At 45.2% G+C, this 24926-nt stretch overlaps 1 protein-coding gene across 6 annotated transcripts in view; it reads left to right on the top strand.

Annotated features, from left to right (window-relative positions):
• The window catches only part of CROT (carnitine O-octanoyltransferase), a 93055-nt gene that overhangs the window by 25391 nt on the left and 42738 nt on the right, over positions 1-24926 (top strand). For 5 of the 6 annotated variants that reach the window (XR_004538135.1, XM_033931213.1, XM_033931215.1 and 2 more), the window contains 5 exons: positions 8514-8622; positions 14516-14609; positions 14694-14819; positions 19110-19211; positions 21926-22009. Coding sequence is in view for 5 of the 6 variants with exons in the window: in XM_033931213.1 (XP_033787104.1) it covers positions 8514-8622; positions 14516-14609; positions 14694-14819; positions 19110-19211; positions 21926-22009 (515 nt within the window). In the remaining variant the exon portion in view is untranslated. Of the gene's footprint in view, positions 1-8513; positions 8623-14515; positions 14610-14693; positions 14820-19109; positions 19212-21389; positions 21523-21925; positions 22010-24926 lie in introns of those variants that run through there. The other variant, XM_033931218.1, reaches the window with a different exon arrangement.

Below are 24926 nucleotides of genomic sequence, written 5' to 3'. Positions count from 1 at the left end.
TCTGTTCTACTAGCTCCACATACAGTTTTCCCCTTCTGCAAGCATGCCTGCAGGAGTGTGTTTGTTCTGCTCCTTTCTTTTTATTACACTTCCCCTTCCGCATTCGTGGTTTCACCAATCACGGTTTCGGTTATTCGTGGTTTTTCATTTGCAGGCTCCGCTCCCCAAATTACATCAGAGAAAATCGCTGGGAGCAGCGTTGCACAGAAAAAATTGCTGGGAGCAGTGTTGTACAGAGGAAATCGCTGCACTTTCTTCACAGGAACAGGTCAGTTATTCGCGGTTTTATCATTCTACAGGGTTTTGCAACAGAAAATCGCGAATAGCATATGAAAAGTTATTCACTTTATTTCTGCATTTGCTGACTTGTTATTCCCCTATCATCGCGATAACGGAGGAGGAAGTGTATTTTATTTGGTGTTTTTCATCCCTTCTTTTTGGGATTTCCTGTGCTTGGAGCACTTATTCAGCTGTGCCTGTGTGGAGAACACACAGACTTCGGTTTGCAGCTGGCAGGCCAGTCCCAATGGGTACCTGTCAGCCAGCCTGCATCTGCTTCTGAGGAGTTCGGGCCGTCCCAATTTCTCCTCCTGCTGAATGATACCTAGGAGACTCGGTGGTGTCTCGCAAGGTGCCTCCGCCCATTCCTGAGCATGTCCCTCGATCTGCAGGGATGGAGTTGCAGTCAAGCAAGCCCAAAGATCAGTATCATGGAGGCATTCCAAGCATGAGGCAGTGGTTCTCTGATTCCAGCTACTGTAAGAGAGCTGTGTCAGGCTGCAGTACATTTCCAGCATTTCACCACAGGTCACAGTGAGTAAAGGCTCTCAGTCTATAGAGTGAATTTTGCAGTTTTGAAGGTTTCCCCACCTGAAAAATTCAAAAATTGCCATTTTTAATGTTTGCTATATTTTTCATATACAGTACTCCCCCCCCCAATATTCACGGGGGTTCCGTTCCAGGAACCACCACGAATATCGAAAAACTGCGAATATGGTTTTTCATCTGGGGAGGAAGGAGAGGGCAACTGGAGCGCCAGCAAGTGAAGGAAATCACTCGCAGTATGCTCCGACCGAGACTTCCTGTGCAGCTCCTGATTGGTGAAGCCCGACTTTAGAACAAGAAGTCCCAGTTGGAGAATACCACAAATGACCAGGGACCGCGAACCGCAAATGACCAGGGACCGCAAACCGCGAATGACCAGGGTAACACTGTATAGCAATCTTGGTGTGAATTTCTTAGTGGTGGCCATTTTGGATTTTTAGCAATTCTTTTTTTCAAAAGCTCTCTGCTTCTCCAAAACTGCAATTTTTGCCTCCAAACGTGTTTGAATGGAGTCCTTGGGCTCTCCTAATGTGAATTCACACCAGGATTGCGCACGTTGGACGCTTTTGGAGCATTGTTGTGCCATGTGTCGCATGGCGCAACTGGGAATGGCGGCAGAGCAAGGCTTAGCATTTCCCCTAATTCAGCAGGTGACTAAATGCTCGGCTAGTCCAGCAGGGTGGCTTATTTTGTTTTCAGGGCTCAGCACAGCTGATGGTTCTGTGTGTAAGGCGGCGGACTCTCCACAGCCTCAGAACTGCATTCTTCCATCATCTCAGGGTGACTCTGCACCCCAGGAGCTGAAGATCTTTGCAGACTTTATGGCAAATTTGCGGAATGCATCTCACAGCAGAGGTTCTTCCCTGTACAGTCCCACTATGCCTCTGCTCCATCTCTAAGCGGCATTGCTTCTATGGGCATGTTTTCCTCTCAATCTACCGTTTCAGCGCTGCTTGATCCTGTTCTGGGTGATCCTTCGGATGATGACCAGCTTGCTGGCCCTTTATGCTCTAGCACAGCGCTTCAGGGCATGGGAGTTCAGGGACTGTGTTCTGGCTCCTTGGAGTCCTTGGTAGTAGCTGTGCTGGATCATATGTCTGCGTCTCTGCAGGAGTTCACTGTGGTCTCTTAGCTGGCTCTGCCCACTTTTTAATCCTGTCTTTGTGGAGTGTGCTCCCAGTCTTCCACCTTTCTCTGGCTTCCTGCTATCACTTTCTTCATCTCAGAGCACTATGTCTTTCTGGAAGAAGCTCTTAAGATAGCTTGGACAATGTCTTGCATTTATCCATTGGCACAGGAGTGCCAGCAGCTTCTGGGTCAGCCTAGGTGGATTTTTGAGATTCACAGGTGACTTCCAGCATCTCTTTTCCCAGGGCAGGTGGTGTGATGCTTATGGATTTGCAGGGTCACCGGGTTGGATGTTGTCCTCCGGAGACTTTTGTTGCTTTAGGCATTAAGGCTGCTTTGGCAGCATCCTTTGTCACTCGCATCTGTCTGTCACGGTTGTGCCACTCTGGAGACTGAGGCTGTGGAGCGTCATCCTCTCCTTCTTTTGGCTTCTTAAGCGAGTACTAAACTGCCGGCGTACTCCATTTATGCTTGCTGGATGCTCTGGATATGACACAAGGCTCCTTTGGCTATACTTTCCTTTAAGGAGCAGTTTTGGTTGGGCAAGGGACTGGAAGACCTCATGAATTCTGTGGTGGACCATTGCCATATGTCCCTGCCTGATAGACCCAGATTCCTTAGAGGTTCTGGTCGCTCTAAGTGTTCATGGCTCAGAGCGATTCTGCCCACATACGATTGCCACGTCTCTGAGATTTTCCCAGAGCTCCCGGCAGAGGTACTCCACTTGCTGATGCTTCTAGCCATCTGCCTCCTGTTTCACGCACAAAGGCACAGTGACGCCAGGCCAAAGTATACCCCTCTATAGATGGGGGCAGACTCTGGGCTCATCTTTCGTCCATCCTGTGGGTCTTGGACATTCTTCGGTCAGGCTTTGCATTGGATTCATCTGGCTTCTGACAGATTGGATTGTGGACTCTCCCACAGGTCAACCTGCCACAGCGCTCATGGTGCAAGACACTGTACAGCACTTGCTGGATATTCAAGCTATAGAGCCAGGGCAGCCCGATTTCTTGAGCTCTGGCAGCTACTCCATATACTTTATTGTGCCTAAGGAAGAGTCTGACAATTGAGAGCCTGTTCTGGATCTCCAGCATGTAAATGCGGCTCTCATAATTCCATGCTTTCGCATGGAGACAGTGCGATCTGTCATTGCAGCGGTGGCCCTGGGAAAGTTCCTCACCTCTCTGGATCTCACGGAAACTTACATGCATGTGACGATGTTTCCAGCCACACCATGCAAGCTTGCATTTTCATATTTGCAGAAAAAAAAAGAAAATGAAAAACATTGCCAGTTCTCGGCTCTCCATACCTTCACTGAGGTGATGCTAGTTGTGGCAGCTTATTTACAGATATGGGTCTGCCAGTACACCCTTACTTGAATGACTGCCTGATAAGAGCTCCCTCATTGGCTGAGGGTTGCCATACAGTGGATCCGGTGATCCCTGTTCTGGAGGGTCTGGGTTGAATTGTGAGCTCTGGATGGAACAGTCAAGACACCCATGCAGCCTCTAGAATGTCTGGGTGTTCTGTTCAACATGGCAGCAGGCTGCGCCTCTCTTACAGAGGCAAGCTTAACAGTAGCTGTGTTCTCACAGTTTCTTCCTTCTTGTAGGAACCTGCTCCATTGGCATGGGGCTATCTTCAGGGACTAGGGTCCCTGACAGCCATGCTGAAATGTGATTCCTTGGGCGAGAGTGCAAAAGTGCCCTCTCCACCATGCCTTCCTCTCTCACTGGGCTCCGCATAAGACTGCGTTACAGTCCAGTCTTCCCTGGACTCTGGAGACTCAGTCCAGCATGGCTTGGTGGTTTCTCTCACAAGTCGCTCTTCAGGGCATACTGCTGAGGATTGACTCCTGGGTAATAGTGCTGATAGATGCCAGCTTTTGGGACTAGAGAGCCCACTGTATTAGTTGTCCCATCCAACGAGGTTTGAATCTCTCCTACTGGACATTGTCGATTGATAGGCTGGAGCTGGAAACCATGCGGCTGACTCCGGTGTGCTTCCAAAAGTTTCTAGAGGACCAAGTGGTTGAAGTCTTCTCTGACAGCCAAACAACAGAAGCCTATGTGCCTTGCCGGGGAGGCGCCAAGAGAACCTCTTTGGCTCAGGAGGCACCCTCTCTTTCTGTGAACAGTATTTCCTCTGTAGGTGTTTGTTTTCAGCAGCACACGTAGTGGGAGTTGACAGTGTACTAGTTGATTCCCTCAGCGGACAGGCTTTGGATCCGAGCAAGTGGGAGCTGTCCTCGGTGGCATTCCAAGCCATTTTGCAGTGCTGGCATTGGCCCCTCTTCATCCTTGTGGACACGGCACAGGGCATGACGACGCCTCAGTTCTTCAGTCAAAGATCCAAGCCTGACAGCACGTAAGAACATGCGCTCATGTAGCTGTGGCTTCCGGGGATTCACCTGTATGTCTTTCCTCCCTGGCCCAGGATAGGCCAGATCATTTGGCGGATTGTGACCTTTCTGGTCTGTGTCATTCTAATGGCTCTGGACTGGCCTCGAAGGCCGTGGTACGCAGATCTACTGCATTTTTGCAGAGGTCAGGGCTTTCAGTTCCGCGTCCCTACGGATATGCTTTCTCGGGATCCATTTTCTATGGAGGACCCTGGTCGCTTTGCTCTTATGGCATGCCTTTTGTGCGCGCAGCTTTAGCACACTGGCTGTTTGGAGGTAGTTCTTCCAGTGCTTCTCAAGTCTTCGGCTGGTCTAGATACAGACCTCACTGTGGCATCCCTTCATGTCCAAGTGGCTGGGTTCTCTTGTTTCAGAGCCCTGGACCATCCTTAGTCTTGGGCGTCTCACCCTGCCATTGCCGGATTTCTACAAGAGGCTCTTTGCTTTAGACAACTAATTAAACCACTGTTTCTTTGGTGGTACCTCAACTGGGTGCTGTCTGGATTTCCCAAAGCTCCCTTTGAGTCTTTTCGGGATGCTTTCCTCTTGGCCTAGACTTTTCAGGTTGTCTTTCTGGTCGCTGTTACTTCGGCGAGCCATGTTTCAGAACTTCAAGCTCTTTCTTGTAGAGAGCCATTCAACCGATTCTCGGTGTCTGGTCTTCCTTGTGCATAGTTCCTTCTTTCCTGCTGAAGTTGATTTCGGCTTACATGTTAATCGGGAAGTGTGTTTGCCTGTTTTTCAGCCTACTGGTTCCAGGCCACAAGATTGCCTTTTGAAGAACCTTGATGTGCGCAGGGTGCTTCTTCACTACTTGGATGTCTCTAACAGCTTTTGTCTCTCTATCTGTTTGTGCTGATGTATTCTGTTCAAGTGAGGTGCTCCTGTTTCCAAGGCCACCATTTCCAGATGGATCCATAGAGCCATTTCGTCAGCCTATATTCTGTCTGGGACTTAATTCTCCCATCTCAGTTAAGGTGCATTCTTCTAGGACTTTGGCTTCTTCATAGGCCGAAATTAGTGTGGTCTCCCTTGGGGAAATTTGCATGGCAGCCACGAGGTCCTCTTTGCACACATCTACCAAGTATTACAGAATGGCTTTGGTGGTGAGACAGGACTTTGTCTTTAGGTCCTCAGTTTTCCAGGTTGGCGCAGTTAGCCCGCACTTGCATTTAAGGACTGCTTTGGTACGCCCCATTTGTCTAGAACAGGGGTGCCCAGTAGGTCGATTGTGATTTACCGGTAGATCGCCAAGGCAAAGTGAGTCGATCTTGGAGCCCATCCCAGGCTCCGTGATAGACTAACTTTGCCTTGGGGATCTACCGGGTCAATCAGCCTTCCTCTCCCCGACGTCAATTCTGCTGCCGAAACTTCCTCTCCGATGGCAGAATTGATGTTGGGGAGAGGAATGCTGGTTGGCCCGAAGCAGGGAGAGCTTAGGGCAGCGGCAGCTTTGGGGCCTCTTACCCGATGGCGGTGGTGGCTTGGGGGCCTGTTCCCCGATGGTGGCGGCAGTGGCTTGGGGGAGGGCAGGGAGAAAGAAAGAAAGGGGGCAGGCAGGGAGACAGAAGGAAAGAAGGGAAACAGAATAAAAGAAAGGGGGCATGAAGAGAGAAAAAAAAGAAAGGGAGGCAGGGAGAGAGGAAGAAAAAGTTGGGGGAGGGAATGAGGTCTGGAGGAGAGGAAGCATACATGCTGAAAGACGGGAAGAAAGATTGGATGCACAGTCAGAAGAAAGTGCAGCCAGAGACTCATGAAATCACCAGACAACAAAGGTAGGAAAAATGATTTTATTTTCAATTTAGTGATCAAAATGTGTCTGAATTTATATCTGCTGTCTATATTTTGCACTATGGCCCCCTTTTACTAAACCACAATAGCGTTTTTTAGCGCAGGGAGCCTATGAGCGTCGAGAGAAGCGCTGGGCATTCAGTGCAGCTCCCTGCGCTAAAAACTGCTATTGTGGTTTAGTAAAAAGGGAGGGGGTATTTGTCTATTTTTGTATGGTTGTTACTGAGGTGACAGTGCATAGAGTCATCTGCCTTGACCTCTTTGAAAATACCCCAGAATAGGAATGATAATTAACATTTTCTCAGTGTACAGTGTGCTTTGTGTTTTTTAAAAATTTCATTGTTAGATCATTTTGACTTGGTCATTTTAAAAGTAGCTCACAAGCCCAAAAAGTGTGGGCACCCCTGGTCTAGAATGTCTTTCCTATTGCAGTGGAAATAGAAATTATGTACTGGAAATAGAAATTATGTACTTACCTGGTAAGCTCAAGACTCCCGCTTTTCCTTCCTGGGCTGCCTATGGTATATTTATGCTTCTCCAAGTCAATTCTTGGATGTTAGTCAGCCTTTGGGTTGGAAAGACTCTGTATATATGTCACTGTTTTATGCAGGGGTCGTTACTGAGCTCCTTTGATGCATTTGTTACCTGTTTCCAGTTGTTGTTTTCATGTTTATTCTTTGCCATGTTTATTTCATTGCCATGGGTATCTCTACTTCACCTTGTAAGGTGGCTCTTGGTGTTTGGGTACTAACTGTAGGTGGAGCTAGAGAGCACACTGAAGTAGAGCAGAGTCGCAGAGAAAAAAATTTGGATTAGATTCCTTCTGCATATGGCATGCAGCCATCGAGATACTACCCACTTGTCTAGAATGTCTTCCCTATCTAATGGAAAAGAGCTTACCAGGGTAAGTATAGAATCTTTTTTTTTTTTTTAAGCCAGTTTGCCTCAGCTTTATTCTCTTGCGAGGAAAATACAATTAAGCTTAAATAAAAATAAAGACAGGGCAGCAACACAGTGGCTTAGCGAGGGCTCCTTCCCCGCTCCCTCCTGCCATGCACCCACTCCTCCCCTTCCGCTGTACCTCTTTAACGTTCCCGGCATGAGCAGCTACCCCAACCTGCTGCTCGTACCAGCGATGGCTCTTCTTCTGACGTCACTTCCTAGGCATTAGTCCAGGAAGTGATGTTGGAGGAAGTGCCAACGCTGGCACGAGCAGCAGGTTAGGGTTGCAGTTTGCGCCGCAAACATTAAAGAGGTATAAGGGAAAGGGCGCGCATGTGCAGTAGTAGGGGGGAAGGGTGGAGAGGAGGACGATCCTATGCTGGCTGCTTTGAAGAAGAGGCCGGGATGGAGGGACGACCAGGCAAAGGCAGAGGAAGGTGCTCGTGAAGAGCAGCGGCAGTGGTTTGTGCTGGCGGGCCAGCTTAAGTATAAATTGCGAAATGTCCGGCGGGCCAGCTTTATCACACCACGGGCCAGAGTTTGACATGTCTGCTTAGAGAGAGGAAGAGATAATGGTTACTGCGGTTGGGCAGACTGGATGGGCCATTTGGCCTTTATCTACCCTCATGTTTCTATGTTTCTTATGTCTAGGCTGCTGTAGTAACGATCTCAGGTGTCAGTTGCAACCATGGTGGTGTGCTTATGAGTCAGGGGCTACTCTGGCAGCCCTCTCGAGTCTTGCTGCCCTCCATGTCTTGCAGGCTGCTTTGGTAGCCTTTGGATATTTCATATGCGTCTCTAGTGGTCCTCTCATGTTCCGATGTCTGCCACAGTTATAGTTATTTTATTTGATATACCTCCATTATTAACAAAATAAAAGTCAAATCAAAGTGGTTAAAAATAGATAAAAGTCAAAGGCTCTGAGCCGGTATCTCTTACCTGCGGCTATCCCAAAGCAGCAACAGCAGCTGGTCAGCAGAAGCAGTGCTATAAACGAGCTGCTTGCGGCCAGCCCTGGCAGGGCCTTTCCTCTGCCACTGGAAAGAGGGAAGGGGAGGGTTGTCAGGTCAGAAGTGTGGGAGACAATTTTTTTATTTTTTATTTTTTTTACTGGTTGGTTGAGAGCTGGTTAACTTTGATGCTTCTGTGTGTGTGTAATGTATTATTGATTGCTTTCTGTTCTGGCACTTTTTAGAGGGTATTATGTCACTTTGTTGTAGTTGCACTTTGTTATAGTTGCTCTTTCTAAGGAATGTGTTTTGAATACTCTCCATCTGTAAATTTTTCTCTATGTGCTTATCCATGTGGTTGAACACCTACTCAGGTTCTTGTTCTACTGATTTAGGTTCTTTGGGTCTTCCCCCCAACTCTTTATTTAAATCTGTAGCTCTGCATAAAAATGCTGTTTGTTGTTTTTCAATTTTAGAGAGTGAAGGTGACTGTCCATCCCATGTAGTAGCCATGTGTAGAGGTCACATCTTCGCCTTTGATGCTGTACATGATGGTCATATTCTAACTCCTCCTGAAATTCACAGGTTATAAACTTTCTTTTTTTTCTTGCACTGATGGGTGTAATTGATTTGATTGGATGTATTAATAGTGTTGTTTTCGTATGGCATTCCTCATTGTTTTAGGGTTTGTATACAGTAATCATTTTCAATGGAAGGGTGCCCTGTGGATAAAAGTCAAACTTCTAGCACTACAGGGGACAATGGTATTTGCAGATTCAGGGGAAGATTCTAAAATGTTAGCTGTAAAATCTGATGGGCCACTGTCATGGCTGCTACTATAATGATTTCAAAAAGGCGAGTCATTCTAAAATAAAAACCATGCATGCAAATGAGATTGGTGGAGGGTCACTAAATTTGCATGTGCTGATCACTGGTAATAGTGATCGGCAAATGCGCAGAATAAACATACAAATAAAAAAAAAATTTTAAACTCCCAAATCAAAGATCGGAAGGAGAGATGCCCACTCCCTCCTTCTGCTGCTGTCAAGCAACTCTCCCCCCCCGGCTGTGGGAAGGATATCCACTCCCTCCCACCATCGTGCCTCTGACGACCCCCTGCCCTTACCCCTTTACCTTGTTTACAAAGGGATGCCTCCTACCACCGGCCAAAAGACCCACCTCTTCAAAATGGCAGGCCTTCTCCCTGGCGCACCTGGGGAGGGGCCCAAGGCTCTGATTGGCCCAGGTTGTTTAAGGCCCCTCCCATAGGAGGTGCCTTAAGTATCTGGGACAATCAGAGCCTTAGGCCTGCGGGAGGGAGTGGGCATCTCTCCCGCTGACGGGGGGGGGGAGGGGGGTTGCTTGGTGGATGGAGGGAGTGAGCATCTCCCCCACTGCTGTAGAGGGTGTTGTAGGGGGTGTTTGCTTAACGGCAGTAGTGGGATGAAGTGGGCATCCCTGGGGGGGGGGGGTTTCGTTGTTTGACAGCAGTAAAATTTTCTGTCAGGTCTGAGCTGTCAAGCCTTACTTTCCTGTCAATGCCTGAGCTAATCAGCGTTCAGGCACTGACCAAAAAGTAAGGCTAGGACAGCTCAGACCTGCTGGAAAATTTTGCTCTCAAATATAGGACACTGAGATTTTGGAATCACTCGGCAATAATAGTGAATTGCCCAGAGTTTTTGTTTAAATATTAATAACCTTGTTGTAATACATTTGCATGGCAGTGTCAAAGACTGCTAGGAAGCTCGGAAAAGACCACAGTAAACCATTTTGATAATCTGCTAAAATACATGAACGCTAAACGGGCTGGAACCAGTTTAGCGACCACGTTAAAGTTTTGAGAATCTTCCCCTCAATTTCTCTACTGAATCTGGGATACTCTTATCTTGCACTGTTAGCTCTTGTCTGCTAAGTCAGTACTTCCAAACTGGGTTGCTACTTGGCTACACAGTAAGATGTTTCATCGTATTTTAAGAACAGCAATACATAATATCACGTTTGTTATTTGAATGTGGTAAAGGGGATGGGACTTGATATACTGCTTTTCTGTGTGGTTATAATCAAAGCGGTTTACATATTCTAGACAGATTCTTTATTTTGTACCAGGAGCAATGAAGTGTTAAGTGACTTGCCCAGAGTCACAAGGAGCTGCAGTAGGAATCAAACTCACAACCTCAGGGTGCTGAGGCAGGTGCTCGAACTACTAGGCCACTGTTAGATGATTGTTAGACAGTTCTATTACTGTTTCATGTTAGACCTGTTACTAGATTTTAATTTGCTATTCCCACATTTTTCTCATTGAATGTATTTATGCTTATATGTGGACATTTTACTGTTGTTATGCTGTTAACAAAATTGTAAGGACTTCCGGCAGAAGCATGGGGCTGTGAGGTTGGGGGAGCGTGTGGCGCAATGGTTAAAGCTACAGCCTCAGCACCCTGAGGTTGTGGGTTCAAACCCACGCTGCTCCTTGTGACCCTGGGCAAGTCACTTAATCCCCCCATTGCCTCAGGTACATTAGATAGATTATGAGCCCGCCGGGACAGACAGGGAAAAATGCTCAAGTACCTGAATAAATTAATGTAAACTGTTCTGAGCTCTACTGGGAGAACGGTATAGAAAATTGAATAAATAAAATAAAAATAAATTGGGTGCTTTGCGGCTCCGATACGCCCGCCGTAGATCTTTCATTTAATCGGCGATTTTGCCCAGCAACCACTCTCCCTGCTGCGGGGCTTTTTTGATCGGACCTCAGGAGTGTTTTTGCGTGAGTGGCAGAGGGATGGCCGCTAAGACGCCGGCGAAGAGTCGTGAGCGGGGGAAGCAGTTGGACTCCAAGATGGCGGCGCCCGTGGCTCCTGCCTCGCCAGAGTCCCCTAGCTCATATTGGATCGCAGAAGTGTCGGCAGAGGTGCAGGCCGCGCTGGAGGGAACGCTCAGCGCCAAGCTTCAACGGATCCTCGATAAGTTGGATTCTTTGGATCAGCGATTTGCTACTCTTAACTTCCGAGGGACACACAGCAGCGGGTCAGCAGTGCAGAGGACTCGGTTCAACGGCTCGCTCAGGAGCAGGGGATGCAGGCTACCTCCCTGGCGGCGCTTCGGGCCAAGGTGGAAGATCTCGAAAACCGGTCCCACCGGAACAACTTGCGGTTCATTGGTCTGCCTGAGACTATTGCGGAGAGTGATCTGGGGGATGTCTTGGAGTACTGGTTGACAGAGTCCCTGGCTTTCCTGCAAAAATTGGGTCCCCTGCATATTGAACGGGCCCATCGCTTGGAGCAGCGGAGGGACGGCGCAGACAGACCACGAGTGGTAATATGCCAGCTTTTGAACTGCCTATTGTATAATATTAATATCAGAGGCTATTCATAGACCGGACTCAAGTAATGGCTTCACTATATAATATCCAGTCTTTATATCATCATTATTCCCAATATTTATTTATATAAACTTATGAAGTAAAAAAAAGTTTAAAAAGTTAAAAATAAGTTATAAAAGGTTTTAGAAAAGTACATTTAATTTATAATTATAAAACAATATATAAACTATTGATCCTGACAATTGGGTTCAGTGATTTGATTCACGTGGACCAATGGGATTCTTTAGCCCTCTGAGGATCATGATAAGTTTATATAAATAAATATTGGGAATAATGATGATATAAAAACTGGATTTTGAACTGCCGGCATAAGATTGAGGTGCTCCGAGCTTTGCGGCAGGGGAAGAAACTGCAATATAACAATACCTCTGTCCTCTGTTTCCAGGACTATTCTACAGAGGTTTCTCAGGCTCGCCGCAAGTTTTCTCCGCTTTGCTCTGCACTAGTTCACTGCAACATCCCCTTTTCCCTGCAGTACCCAGCATGTCTACAGGTGATGCTCTTGGGTAAAGCTCACCATTTTGATTCTCCTGAGGCTGCTCAACTCTTTGTGGATGAGCAGATCCCTGCTGCTTCCTCCTAGGCTTTGTTGGCTTCTCTGATGCTCTGCTGGGGATCCCCTCGAGACCTGGACTTGTACCTCAGGTACTGACCCCGGGGACCATCTCCTCTGCATTTCTTGGACTTCTGCTGGACTTGCTTTTGGTCTCCTCTCGGACGTGAGATGAGTGATGTTGAGGCACCTTTGCAATTTCCTGATGGGGGAGGGTGGAGTGTGCGAATGGTAAAGGTGGGGTGTTGTTTGGGGGTTCATTTTGGATTGGCGGGCTGGTGAGTGACTGTGTGGGGACCGAGCATTGTATGAATGTTTGCTTACTTGGGAGTCTGGCGGCTTTCTTAGCTTTGCTAGTTACTCCATGGTGGGTTGTGTTTGGAGGTTGGACTCTGGGCAAGCTTTGGCTCTGCTTATAATCCTGCTTCTGGTTTTCTTTCCCTCTTTGCCTTGCTTCCGACCTTCTGATCTCTGGGTTGGGTAAGGGGGGGAGTTGGGCTTGGGGTTTCCTGAGCTCTTTGTTGTCCTGAGATTTATAGGATCCTACAGCGGCGCTACGCCAGTCAAGCTTCTTTGGGACTCAAGATGCAGCTTTTAGAGGCGCAGCAGGAATTGAATGAACTCTTGCACCAGGGGGCTCAGCGATCTCAGGATCATTATAAGTTCCAGTGGTTTCGGTTTGCCAATAAGAGTAGTCGGCTGCTAGCCCGGCTGGCCTGCTCTCATCGTGGGATGTCGGGTGTGGCGGCATTGTGGGATTCACAGGGTGTTCTACATCATAAGACTGAGGATGTTAGCTGAATTTTGCTTGACTTTTTCGCCGCTTTGTATGATTCACCTGGCCCGGACCTCCTTGATGGGTCTACTTGGACAGTTTGGATCTGCCCCGCCTTTCGATTGGGGACTCAAATATGTTTATTACTGTGGAGGAAGTGGAATGGGTGATTTGTACGAGTCCTTTGGGTAAGGCGCTGGGGCCCAATGGCTTCCGTGGTGAGTTTTACAAGTTGCTTGTTACCGAGATTGCCCTGGTTTTGTCTGAGATCTTTAATTTGAGTGTGGCTAAGGGCTTTTTGCCCCATTATTTGAATCTAGCACAGATTATCGTTCTCCCGAAGCCAGGTCGGGATCCGGTTTTGTTGGAATCCCATCGACCCATTTCCTTGCTGAACTTTGAGACGAAATTGATGGCTAAAGTGCTGGCCAACCGTTTGGCCCTGGTACTGCCCTCTCTGGTATCCGACCAGCAGGTGGGCTTTATGCGTGCTCGCCCGGTGTCTAAAAATCTTTGTCGTATCTTGCTGGCTTTAGAGAGAGCTGGCATGGAGGGCACCGCCGCCCTACTTATTAGTTTCGATGCCAGGCTTTTGATCGAGTGCATACGGGTTCAGTTCTTTCTTTTTTAATGCTCTTCGGATGTTGTATAGTGATCTGGCGGTGCAGATCTCGGTTCGGAGGGGTACCCGCCAGGGCTGCCCTCTTTCGCCACTGATTTTTGCCCTTTATTTGGATCCGTTGATTCGGGAGCTGCAAACTAATGCGGACATCTGTGGCCTTCATCTGGGTGCCACTCATTTTAAGTTGGCAGCATTTGCTGATGATCTTCTGGTCTTCCTGACTGATCTGCACCATTCTTTGTCTACACTCTTGGAGATCGTTCGGGAATTTGGGGATTTTTCGGTTTTTGCGCTGAATTTGACTATATCTCCCCTCTCCTGCCTTTCCTCCAAAGAATACATATTGAGATCTTTAAGCCTGGTCTCCATACACCTTATGAAGAAGATCACTGATCATTTTAGTAACCTTCTTCTGGACCAACTCCATCCTGTTTTGATGTCTCCAGAATTGTATACAATATTCTAAATGAGGTCTCACCAGAGTCTAATACAAGGGGCATCAGTACTTCCTTTCTCCTAATGGACATACCTTTTCCTATGCACTCTAGCATCCTTCTAGCTTTCGCCATCGCCTTTTTAACCTGTTTGGCCATATTGGAAAGAAATAAAAATTTAAAGAAGAGTGTATTCCCACATGTTTTTCAGATGCACTTCTAAGATGAGGAAGTTTATTGTCCAAAATTTCAGTCCCATACCAAATGATTGATCATAAAAACATATTCTAAAATGTTTTTCCCTTCTGAACAGTGACACTCAAATTTACAGCGACTGTGTGTATGTCTGATATGGAGCTAACTCGTTTCATCAGAAACTCTGAAAGCCCTTTTAGTTCCATGCAGTACCTGAGCTTCTAGATTGATTAAACAGGCATTAGCACCATAATTTACAAATTAAAAAGCAAACATCTGATGCTGATCAAGGCTAGGAGAAAGGAGACAGCAGTGGCCAGTTGGGCCTCAGGGAGGAGTTAACAATTGCCAAGGCTGATGAGGGGTTTTCATGTGATGGTAAGCTATAAAAATTTTTAAAAAGAGCAAAATTTTCTATTGTTTGATAAAATTACTAGAAGAGAAATGTGATATATCTGTCTATAACCCTAGGTTTATAATTTTTATTGCCTAATCAAGATCTCTTATCTTCTTTAAGACAACTTGCCTATATCAAGAAGAGATGCCACAATGAATCAAATGGACCTGGCGTGGCAGCATTAACCACAAAGGAGAGAACCCAATGGGCAAAGGTTAGAGGCTGTCTTGAATGAAAGTTGTTTAGTCATTGCAGTTCAGCTTTATGAGATCTTGTGACCTGCATTTGTCTCACTTAGATTCGAGAATACCTCATCAACCTGGACCCAAATAATTTTTCTATACTCGAAACCATTCAGAGCAGTTTATTTGTGATCTCATTGGATGATGCCAGTCCTGATGGAACACCTGAAGATTATAGCATGGTAATTGGTAACGCTAAATCATTTCCCTGAATAATAGATTTTCAGTCTGGGTCAGCCCCTTTATCTTTCTGCAAACTTGTCTTAATCCCAGCCATCAATTACTCTTTACACTGAAAGCATCCAAGTGGTCACTTGAACTGATGGTGACTAATGAGGATTCAGAGATTCTGCAACCTTCCACCTACCATTTTTCTGTGCATTCACATCCTAAGTTAAATAAATGATGTGGTGAATCAGATTTGATTTGGTGAATCTGCATCCTGTCTCCAATCAGGTCACTTAGAAATATCTAGCAGATCTTTACGGAAAAGTACATTTCTTGCTCAGTATTCCCAGAAATAAGAGGTGATATACTTCTCAAATCTGTCTGGCTAATGGTTTCTTAAATGGATCTATTCTTTAGAAATTTTTTCAAACCCTATTGAAATTCTTCTATTAACCCTGGCCACATTTTCTGACAACAAATTCCTTGGCTTCATTATATATTGACTGAAAGAATTTTTTCTTAAATATTTTTGTAAATGTATTCCCAGGTAGTTTCAAGGACAGTCCTTTGTTTTAAGTGCTATTAGAAAGGTGTTCCTTACCAGTTAGGATTTTATACACCTATCTCCTGCCTCAAACTGAAGATCCCTAATTTGTTGTTTACCCTTCAGAGCCATTTTAATTCTGCAGCGGTTTTGAGATGAGGCATACATAAGGTGTGCTCAAGCAACCTTTGCATTAAGGCATATATAAGGTGTGCTCAAACAACCTTTGCATTAAGGTTTTGGTCATGGATTTGATATACCACCTTTCTGTGGTACAATAAAGCAGTTTATATATTGCATTCAGGCAGTGTTGTAGCCAGACCTGTCATTTTGGGTGGGCACAGACTTAACCTGGATTGGCTCTTCCCACCCTTACCCTATACTGTTCTTTTTTTAAACATCCCCTCTGCATCTCTATCTCCCTCCCTCTTTCCTTCCATCCCCTCTGTCCCTACTCACATCGTCATCTTTCTTTCTCTCCTCTGCCCCAAACCAGCATTGGCACCTTAGGGAACTTGTGTGCCGGCATCTGCTCGCCTCTCTCTCTGAACCTCCTCCCCTCTGTTCTACCTTAGAGATGTTGCTGGCGGCAATTCCTACAGGCAACCTGTGCTAGCCCTGCAGGCTTTCCTCCACCACGTTCTGCCCTCATGATGTCGCGTCCTGTTTCTTCGGTGGCATGGACATGGTAAAAGGAAGTCTGCAGGGATGGCGCAGGTTCCTGTAGGAATCGCCATGGGCATCATCTCTGAGGTAGACCAGGGGGTCCAGGCTCAGAAAGAGACAGACAGATGCTAGGCCACAGGTTTAGAAGGAGAGAGGGGAGTGAGGTGCCATCATTGATATGTTTTAGAGGCCTCAAGAGCCACTAAACTAAGGCAAGAATGAGAAGCCCTGTGCTCACCTGTGGCTGCACCATTTCATTCAGGTACTTTTTCTGTCCCTAGTGGACTCACAATCTTAATTTTTTTTTGTACCTGTAGCAGTGGAACGTTAAGTGACTGTTCCCCAGCTTCTTAACCCACTGCACTATCCATTAGGTTACTCATCCAGTCCCTCTCCTCCCTGATGTAAGTATGCCGTCTTAAAAAAACATTTGCTCATGTGGCAGAAATAAACTCTCTGGGAAAATGTGCATGCTTTTTATTTGTGTTTAAGAAGGGCAGTTTATAGATGACTGCTTTGTGTTATATCATAAACTTTGTAGTCTTATCAATATCACATCAAGGGTTATCCATAGATACTAGTTTTACCTTCAGACTACCACCAGACCAAACACTCCCGGTAGCTGAAAACTCTTTGTTGGTCCAACCTTTATTAATTATTCATAAGAACTCATTTTCTATTTTTTTCTTATTTTGTATAAAATTTTCATTTGAATTTAAGGAATATCACTTAGCTTATCGTGATCTGTTCCTAGATTCACCTCTCCCGACATGCATGTTTCATAACGAAATTTTTCTTCAGGGTCGAGGGGAACTGCACAAACAAACAAACCAATGTCTGTGCCTTGCTTTTTCATAATTAAAAGACACATTACCAACAGAAAAAGCCTCTAATGTATATTGAAATCTAAACAAGAAAGAATAACATTTGCTTACCATTTGAGGGAGCTAAATCGGGCTTGTAACATGGCTGCGGTTTGGATTTAAAGGTATTAAATACAGCTGGCCCGACACACATCACAACGTATGACATCACCGTCAATTCAGTGCAAGGCTCAGTTTTACCAGGATCGGGACTAAAAGCTTACCGGTCCTATAAGATCAATAGCCACTCGATCTCCTCATTTAGTCCTATGGGAGCCAAAGATTTGAGTTTAAATATCCATCTCTGCTCTTTAACAGCCAAGGACTTTTGAATATTCCCTCCCTCCCACCCTACTATAACAGAATCAATAATTCTCCACTTGATGTCAGTCCACTCATGCCCCATCAGCTGCCAATGCCTAACCAAGGGGGCTGTATCCCGCTCAGTACGAACCTGGGATTTATGCTCATTTAAGCAAATCTTGATAGAGCACATAGTGCGTCCAATATAGATTTTATTACATGGGCACTGTATCAGATACACTACATAAGTAGAATCACAATTAGTAATAGCATTGGTATAGGATTTGATCCCAGTGTCAGGGTGCACCCAGCAAGGTCCTGTCATAGTTAGACTGCACCATTGACATCTTCCAAACCTGTGTGGGTCCCTCTACTACGGGGTGCATGCATAACTTTGCTTTTAACCAGCTGACCGATGTTTCTGGTGCATTTGTAAAAGAATATCGGTCTTTTAGGACAGTCAGGTACCACCAACCTAGCTATGTGCCAATGCTTAAGTATCACCTTATTGATTTTGGAGGAGAGGGGAGTAAATTTTTGGACAAAAATTAAACCCAAATCTTTCTTATCCTCCTGATACGTTAAGAGTAGCTCATGTTGCGCAAACCTAGCCCTTGTATATGCTTGTTGAACAATCCCCTTAGGATATCCCCGTTGATAAAATCTATCTTTCATTTCTTTCGCCTGAATTTTAAACTCTTCCAATGACGAGCAGATACGCCATAGGCGCAGGAATTGGCTGATCAGAAGACTCCTCTTCAGCCTATCTGGGTGGAAACTGTGATAACTATGACAGACCTTGCTGGGTGCACCCTGACACTGGGATCAAATACTATACCAATGCTATTACTAATTGATTATTACAGTCCTTAATAATACATCAAAATACCATCAGTGAGGAGTGTGTAGCCGCTGTGCCTAGTGCTCATGCTGCACTGTTCTGGTTTTTCCTGCTTCCACATCTCAGCACTACTACAAAGATCATTTTGAATACTATATTTTCAGATAAGTGATGGTATTTTGATGTATTATTAAGGAATGTGATAATCAATAGTGCATTTCCATTTATCTTGGAGTTTTTGACCAAGGATGTGTCTGCTGGTCTCAAAGTTGGGATTTTGAGACTGGCTTGTCTATATGGGAAGTTCTTTTGTTTCCCCTATTAGACACTGAGGTCTTTTCTCCATTTTTGATGTATGGATGTTAGTAGTGCTGGATATAATTGGATGTTGTTTGGGGATATATAATTTTCTTATAAGTAACCATCATGTTCTCTGTAAGCACTACCTGTTACAACACCCACTAGTAGGACAAGTGTATCGTACTTAAAAAGTATTGCATAGTAACATAGTAAATGATGGCAGATAAAGACCTGAAGAGTCCATCCAGTCTGCCCATTAGCTATTCTCATTAAAAATACATGATTAAATTAACTTGTCTCTTCTTTGATATTTCTGGGCCATAGACTAAAGTCCACCTGGTATTGTCCTAGGTTCCATCTATTGAAGTTGCCATCTAGACTCACTCCAGCCTATCCAAACATCCTGTTGTTTGCAGCATATCTACCGTAAAGTCTGGCCAGTAACGTCCTCATGTTTCAAGTTAGTGGAGTTCCCATTGATGCCCTTCCCAATCCATCCTACATCGAATCACCATATATGGGAAACAAGCTACACAAGCCTGTCCAATACCGGCCTAGTTCTTTAATTTATACCATTTGTTTTCTAATTAGAGATCCTCTATGTTTATCCCACACTTTTTTGAATTCCATCACCATTTTCCTCTCCACCACCTCCCTTGGGAGGGCATTCACCACCCTCTCTGTGAAAAAGAATTTCCTGACATTACTTCTAAGTCTTCCTCCCCACAACCTCAAGTTATATTCTTTGTAATACCAACTTTGCTCATAAATGTAATTCTGTTTGTAGATATCCTTGTTGACGTTAACAGGAGATCCAACAATACGCTGGGGGGACAAATCCTACAACTTTCTCACTTTCTCCAATGGGACGTTTGGCTCAAACAGTGATGTAAGTGTTTTTACTTTCTGTCTTAGGCCTGTTAATCAGCAATATGTATATTTCCAAAAATTCACTAACATGTTGTTAATATGGGATAAGCCCCATTGAGACTGTGATTTATTTAAGAATTTGCCTTGGTGCAAGTGTCTCAACCCAGACTTTAGGACACACCTTACAATGGATATGCATGAACTAGATTTGTATACAATGGATTCTCAAAGGAGTTGTTGAATCATTACAAAATGAAAAGTAAATGTTTTCCTTATTTTACTACTTTGTACTCTGTTCACTGCAAGTGGAATAATTTGCATGAACACATAATTTGGTACGAAGATGATGGATGCTCAAGGTAGAGTAAATTATCGAAAATATATAATCACCTTGCGCCCATTGTGTAGTTGAATAGTATCACTTGTGAGCAAATGGCTTACATTGGCATCCTCTACATTTGCGAGAAATGTGTGTGATGTGTATAAGAGCTTCTTTGGGGTGCTTGAGAGCAGCTGTAACTTGAGGGTTGGAGACTTGCATACTGGTCTTGACATGAGGTAGAATGAGGAAGAAGTATAGAATGATACCTAAGGCATGAGGATGATGGTAAATCTTAACTTGCAAATTTAAAATAAGCCTTCAGTTAAAGTCAAGAAGCAGGTTCAGGCTTTGATTTTTCTGGTGAAACAACAGACTTTCATGACCAATTTCTTCAAACATAGGAGCCAGCCCTGTGGGTGCTTGAGCACCTCCAATATTTAACAAACTTTTTGACTATGTCCAGGAAGAGGTAATTTCTGTTGGGTTTAGCACCCCTGATTATTACAACTCCCATGTCTTCAAGCATATGGGACCAAACATTTTAGTTTAGATCAGTGGTCTCTAACTTGCAGCCCGCCAGGTACTATTTTGAGGCCCTCGGTATTTTTATCATAATCACAAAAGTAAAATAAAAGTTTCTTGATCATATGTCTCTTTAGCTATAAATGACAATATTATTATTATAAGACTTAGCCAAAAGGAAAGATTTATAAACTATAAAGAGTTTTACCTTATGCAAAATTGTAATTTCTTTAATAAGACATTAACTATTTTTTCTGAGGCCTTCCAAGTACCTACAAATCCAAAATGTGGCCCTGCAAAGGGTTTGAGTTTGAGACCACTGGTCTAGATAGTATGCTGTGTCCATGCTGGGGGGCAGTTTTCAAAAACTATGTTGTGATGCAAAGTCTGCCTATTTTTCCCTGCATATTTTGCTCTGGTTCTCAAAAAAAAAAGGCCATGTCTGTTTGAAACTTCCCAGGGGAAATGTTCCTGCTTTTTCTGCGTGTATGCTTGAATACAAACTCTACATATTATGGCCTCACTAGTCCTAACCTCACCTCCATGAAAACGCAGGTAGAAAAGTACAGTCATTGTCAAACAGTTAACATGTATTATTCACCTGTGTACAGGGAGAGCAGTTCTAAAAAGCACTTTTATTTGCATTAGAAAATGACACGGGGACAAATTTGTCCCCATCCCCGCAGGAATTCAGTTTTCCCATCCTGTCCCTGTGAGTTTTGTCACTGTTCCTGTCTCTGCTCCATTCATATAAGCTCTGCCTTATCTGCACAAGCATCGAACAAAAAGTGTCTGAGGCTTGAGGAATGGGGCAGGGACAGGAAAAGAACTTGCCGGGACAGGATGAGAAAATGAGTTCCCACAGGGACGGTGAAAAATTTGTCCCCATGTCATTCTCTAATTTGTATATACATCTATTTAATATAGAAACAGAGAAAATAACAACAGATAAAGACTATATGGCCTGTCCAATCTGCCCATTCATACCATCTGGTATACCTTCCTTGCCATTCTATGTACTTGTCCTATGTACATGTTCCCATGTACTTGTTCAGTGCTCTCCCCATAAATTTGTGCCAACTGGATAGCATAAAATAGCCAGGTGGGTTCAGGGGTGGGGTACTGCACAGCATTACAAAAGCTTTCTTAAATTCAGATACAGTCTTCATCTTCCCTACCTCTACCACACATCTACCGCTATTTATGTAAAGTAATATTTCCTTAGATTAATCCGGAATAGTTGACACAGGTAAGTGGCCTTTGCAAATTGTTCTGCTTATAGTATTTAGATATTGTCATTGCATATTCAGAATGCCTTCCTTTTATGTTTTTATGTTTATTTTTCACTTTGAGACCAATGCAATATATTTTACACATGAACAACTAAAGTAGGACTAGACAAACACCTCCACAATGGAAATGAAAATCCAAGCACAAAGGTCGTGAGGAAGAGAAGCCACCAACTAGGAATATGTCATCAAATGAAATCTTTATTGGATCTGGACTCGACACGGTCAGTGTTTTGGTACCTTTCCTGCTATAGTATTTGGTGCTTTGCTCTGCCATTTAGATGATCTTCTCAGTTAAATTGTGCTGCATAACATTATATAACCATCAAGTTTACTAGAGGCAAGTGGTTGACTCTTGAAAAACGGCACTTATTTATTTATTTTTCTATACCATTCTCCCAAGGGAGCTCAGAACGGTTTATATGAATTTATTCAGGTACTCATCATTTTTCCCTGGCCATGTTGAGTCCATACCCAATAAAGATTTAATTTGATGACATATATATTGTTATTATGTAAGTTGTTCATGTGTATCTTCTGGATGTTTCTGCTCTGAATGGATTGCACTGGTTGATCGGTCCTGTATTATATGTTTTCCAGCATGCACCATTTGATGCTTTGGTCTTGGTAGCCATGTGTGAATATATAGATCGAAAAATTACAGAAAATGAAGGAACATGGAAGGTATGTGCCTGTTTGGTGCTGAAAAATATCAGTGTTTTAAGGTCCCTTGGAAGCTGCTGGAACCTGGTAATAGTTGTATTCTTGTATAATCCCACTTTATTCTGGGACCAGTGGGTTATTTTCGTTCACCCGCCAGAACTTCAGAGGCTTTAACCTCTCCCCCTCGTACCTCATCACTGAGCATGCTTCTCATCTTACCAGTTTTCCTTCCTACAAGCCAGGCTGTAGGAGTTTATCTTTTCTACTCATGTTAAATTTTGTGGAATTTTTTGCCCTCATGCTGTGAAGGTTCCCTGCGGGGACATCTTGACTGTGGGAGATCGCAGACCTTTGGAAAAAGTCTGCTTCTGGGGATTCCCTGCTAGGCAGTAAGTCCCCTGGACAGCCTGCATTTCAGATTGGTACTCGGGGACAATTCCCTTGGGAGTTTGCTCACCCTAGGTTTGTTCGCTAGTAGGTAGAGTGCAGGCTGAGTGGTTCTGTGGAGGTACAACCAGAATCAGAACCAGACTGCGTACCTCCGCCAGGCATCTGCGTGGCATGTCTGAGAGTGGCGGAGGTCTCTGGCTGTGAAGGTCAGGCTGGCAGGGCAGTCAGAAGAGGTGAAATCCAGATTTCCAGTTGAGGCAGAGGATCTTCCTTGGAGCTGTTTTCTGCTCTATCTACATTGCGTCTCCATTCAGGACATTTCACAGTGAGTACTGGCTGCAGTGTTTCCTGTCAGCACAAGTTAACAGCTTGAATCAGAGATTTTGGGGAGTCTTTAAAAAGAGTTTTCTAGGTGGTTTCCCTGCATGCCCTATGCCCCCACCTCACCCCTAAAGTCTCTGTTTTTGAGGGTTCTCTGTGGTTTTCCCGGGCTATTTTTAGTCAAAACAGGCCCTTGGTGGCCATCTTGGGTTTTTCCAGATTTGATTTGAAAGTTATTTTTTATACTTGCCAGCTTCATTTTTGAAAGAAAATTACATATGACCACACTAGGGCAGGATGTCATGGATTCACGCCTCATTTGCGGTGGATGAATGGCAAATGCACAGCTGTGTTCCATATGCACTGTGGCCCGCGAGAGGTGCATGGCTTGCCCAGATTTGGTCCATTTGACCTTCTAGGAGGATCTTCAAGCACCACCTGCCCTGACTCCTGCGAAAATAGTGTCAGGGGATGCTGGGGAGTGTGCTGGCAATGTTCTGGCAATCGCAGGTGCGTCTCTGTCACTAAATCTCACAAATCTTCTAAACAGTCCAAAACTGAGGTGCAGAGATCAGTTTCCACTGCGGAGGAAGTGTTTTCCCCGGAATTTGTGGGTGGGGATGTATGGGAATTGTGAGCTCTCTCGCTTTCCAGGGGTCTTCCCCTCTGGATCTCGAATTGGGTGATTCTGTCTATGGTTGTGAGTCTCAAAGGCTGGGGAGCGGTGTGCATGACCGTCCCTGTTCAGGGCTGGAGGGCGCCCTTAGAGCGCAAGTGGTCAATCAAGCGCCTAGAACTTCGGGCGCTTCAGCTGGCTCTTCTTCATTTCGAGGGTCATCTCTGTCATCGAGCCATCTGTGTATTCTTGGTCAATGCCATGGTGGTGGCTTATGTCCATCGACAGGAGGGCACGAGGAGTCTCTCTCTGAACTTGGGGGCTCAGTTGCTCTTGTGGTGGGCAGAGAAACACCTTTTGGCACTGTCTGGCACACATAGCAGGAGTGGGCAATGTTTAAGCAGACTTTCTCAGTCGTCTGATGCTGTATCCCAGAGAGTGGTTACTCTCTCAGAGAGCATTCAATTGCATAGTTGATCAGTGGGGGTACCCTGCCTTCATCCTCATGGCGACTGCAGTCCACAAGAAAGCCGATTTGGTTCTTCAGTTGTCGTCATGAGGCAGGCAGCAAAAGCCTGGACAATCTGGTTCTGCCCTGGCTAAGGGAAGGTCTCCCCTGTGTCTTTTCTCCATGGCCCATGATAGTGGCCAACGAGGATCTGGTGGTTCTGGTAGTTCCCGATTGGTCGAGGCGGCTGTATTATGCCGACTTGGTTTAGCTCCAGCAGGATCAGGGGCTCCAGCTACCTTGTCATTCCCGCCTTCTCTCACAGGGTCAGATTTTGATGTAGGATCCAGACCGCTTTGGTCTTGCGGCAGCATGGCTTTTGGGCACGTGGTCTTCACTAGCTGGGGCTATCCCTTGGCCATTGCTTCACAACACAAGGAAGTCCACAGTGGCAGCCTATGCAAAGGTTTGGAGGTGTTTCCTGGCCTGGTGCACCCTGAATCAGGTGGACCAGTTTCTTCCCTCCATTTCTCGGGAATCAATTGCCGGTTTTACATGTATGGGCCTTCCTATTTTGAAGAGCTCCTTGGCAGCTCATCCAGATGTAGCTTGTTTTCTGCGGGGTGCTCTGCGGCATAGGCCTCCCTTGTGCTTTTCCTGTTCCATCTTGAGCCTTAATCTGGTTCTCCAATCTCTAGCTCGTCCGCTGTATGAGCCTATGGAGCAGGCATCGCTGATGTCTCGTGATCAAGCTGGTTTTCCTGGTGGCAATTAAGTCTGACCGTAGAGTTTCAGAGCTTCAGGCCCTCTCCTGCAGGGATCCTTTTCTGCGTATTACGGGTTCTGCGGTGATGCTGCATATTGTTCCTTCCTATCTTCCAAAAGTGATTCCACTTTTCAGGTGAACTGGGAAGTCCAGCTTCCTGCTCTTGCTTCCTCTGCTTTAAGGGAACAGGACCGGGTTTTGCCATCCTTGGACATGTGCAGGCTTTGGTTTCACAAGTGTTTGGTTTCATAAGTGTTTGAGGTTTGTGATGTTAAGGCAGAGCTTACAGGAAAGAGACAGCGACAGAACTCACAAGGATGGGACGGGGAAATTGAGTTCCTGCGGAGAAGGGACAAATTTGTCCCAGTGTCATTCTCTAGTGCTTTTTTTAAGCTCT

This window comes from Geotrypetes seraphini, chromosome 2 (assembly GCF_902459505.1).
Source record: "Geotrypetes seraphini chromosome 2, aGeoSer1.1, whole genome shotgun sequence".
Classification (NCBI taxonomy): domain Eukaryota; kingdom Metazoa; phylum Chordata; class Amphibia; order Gymnophiona; family Dermophiidae; genus Geotrypetes; species Geotrypetes seraphini.
Note: the sequence above shows the minus strand (reverse complement) of the source record. Positions and strands in the feature narration are given on the sequence as shown.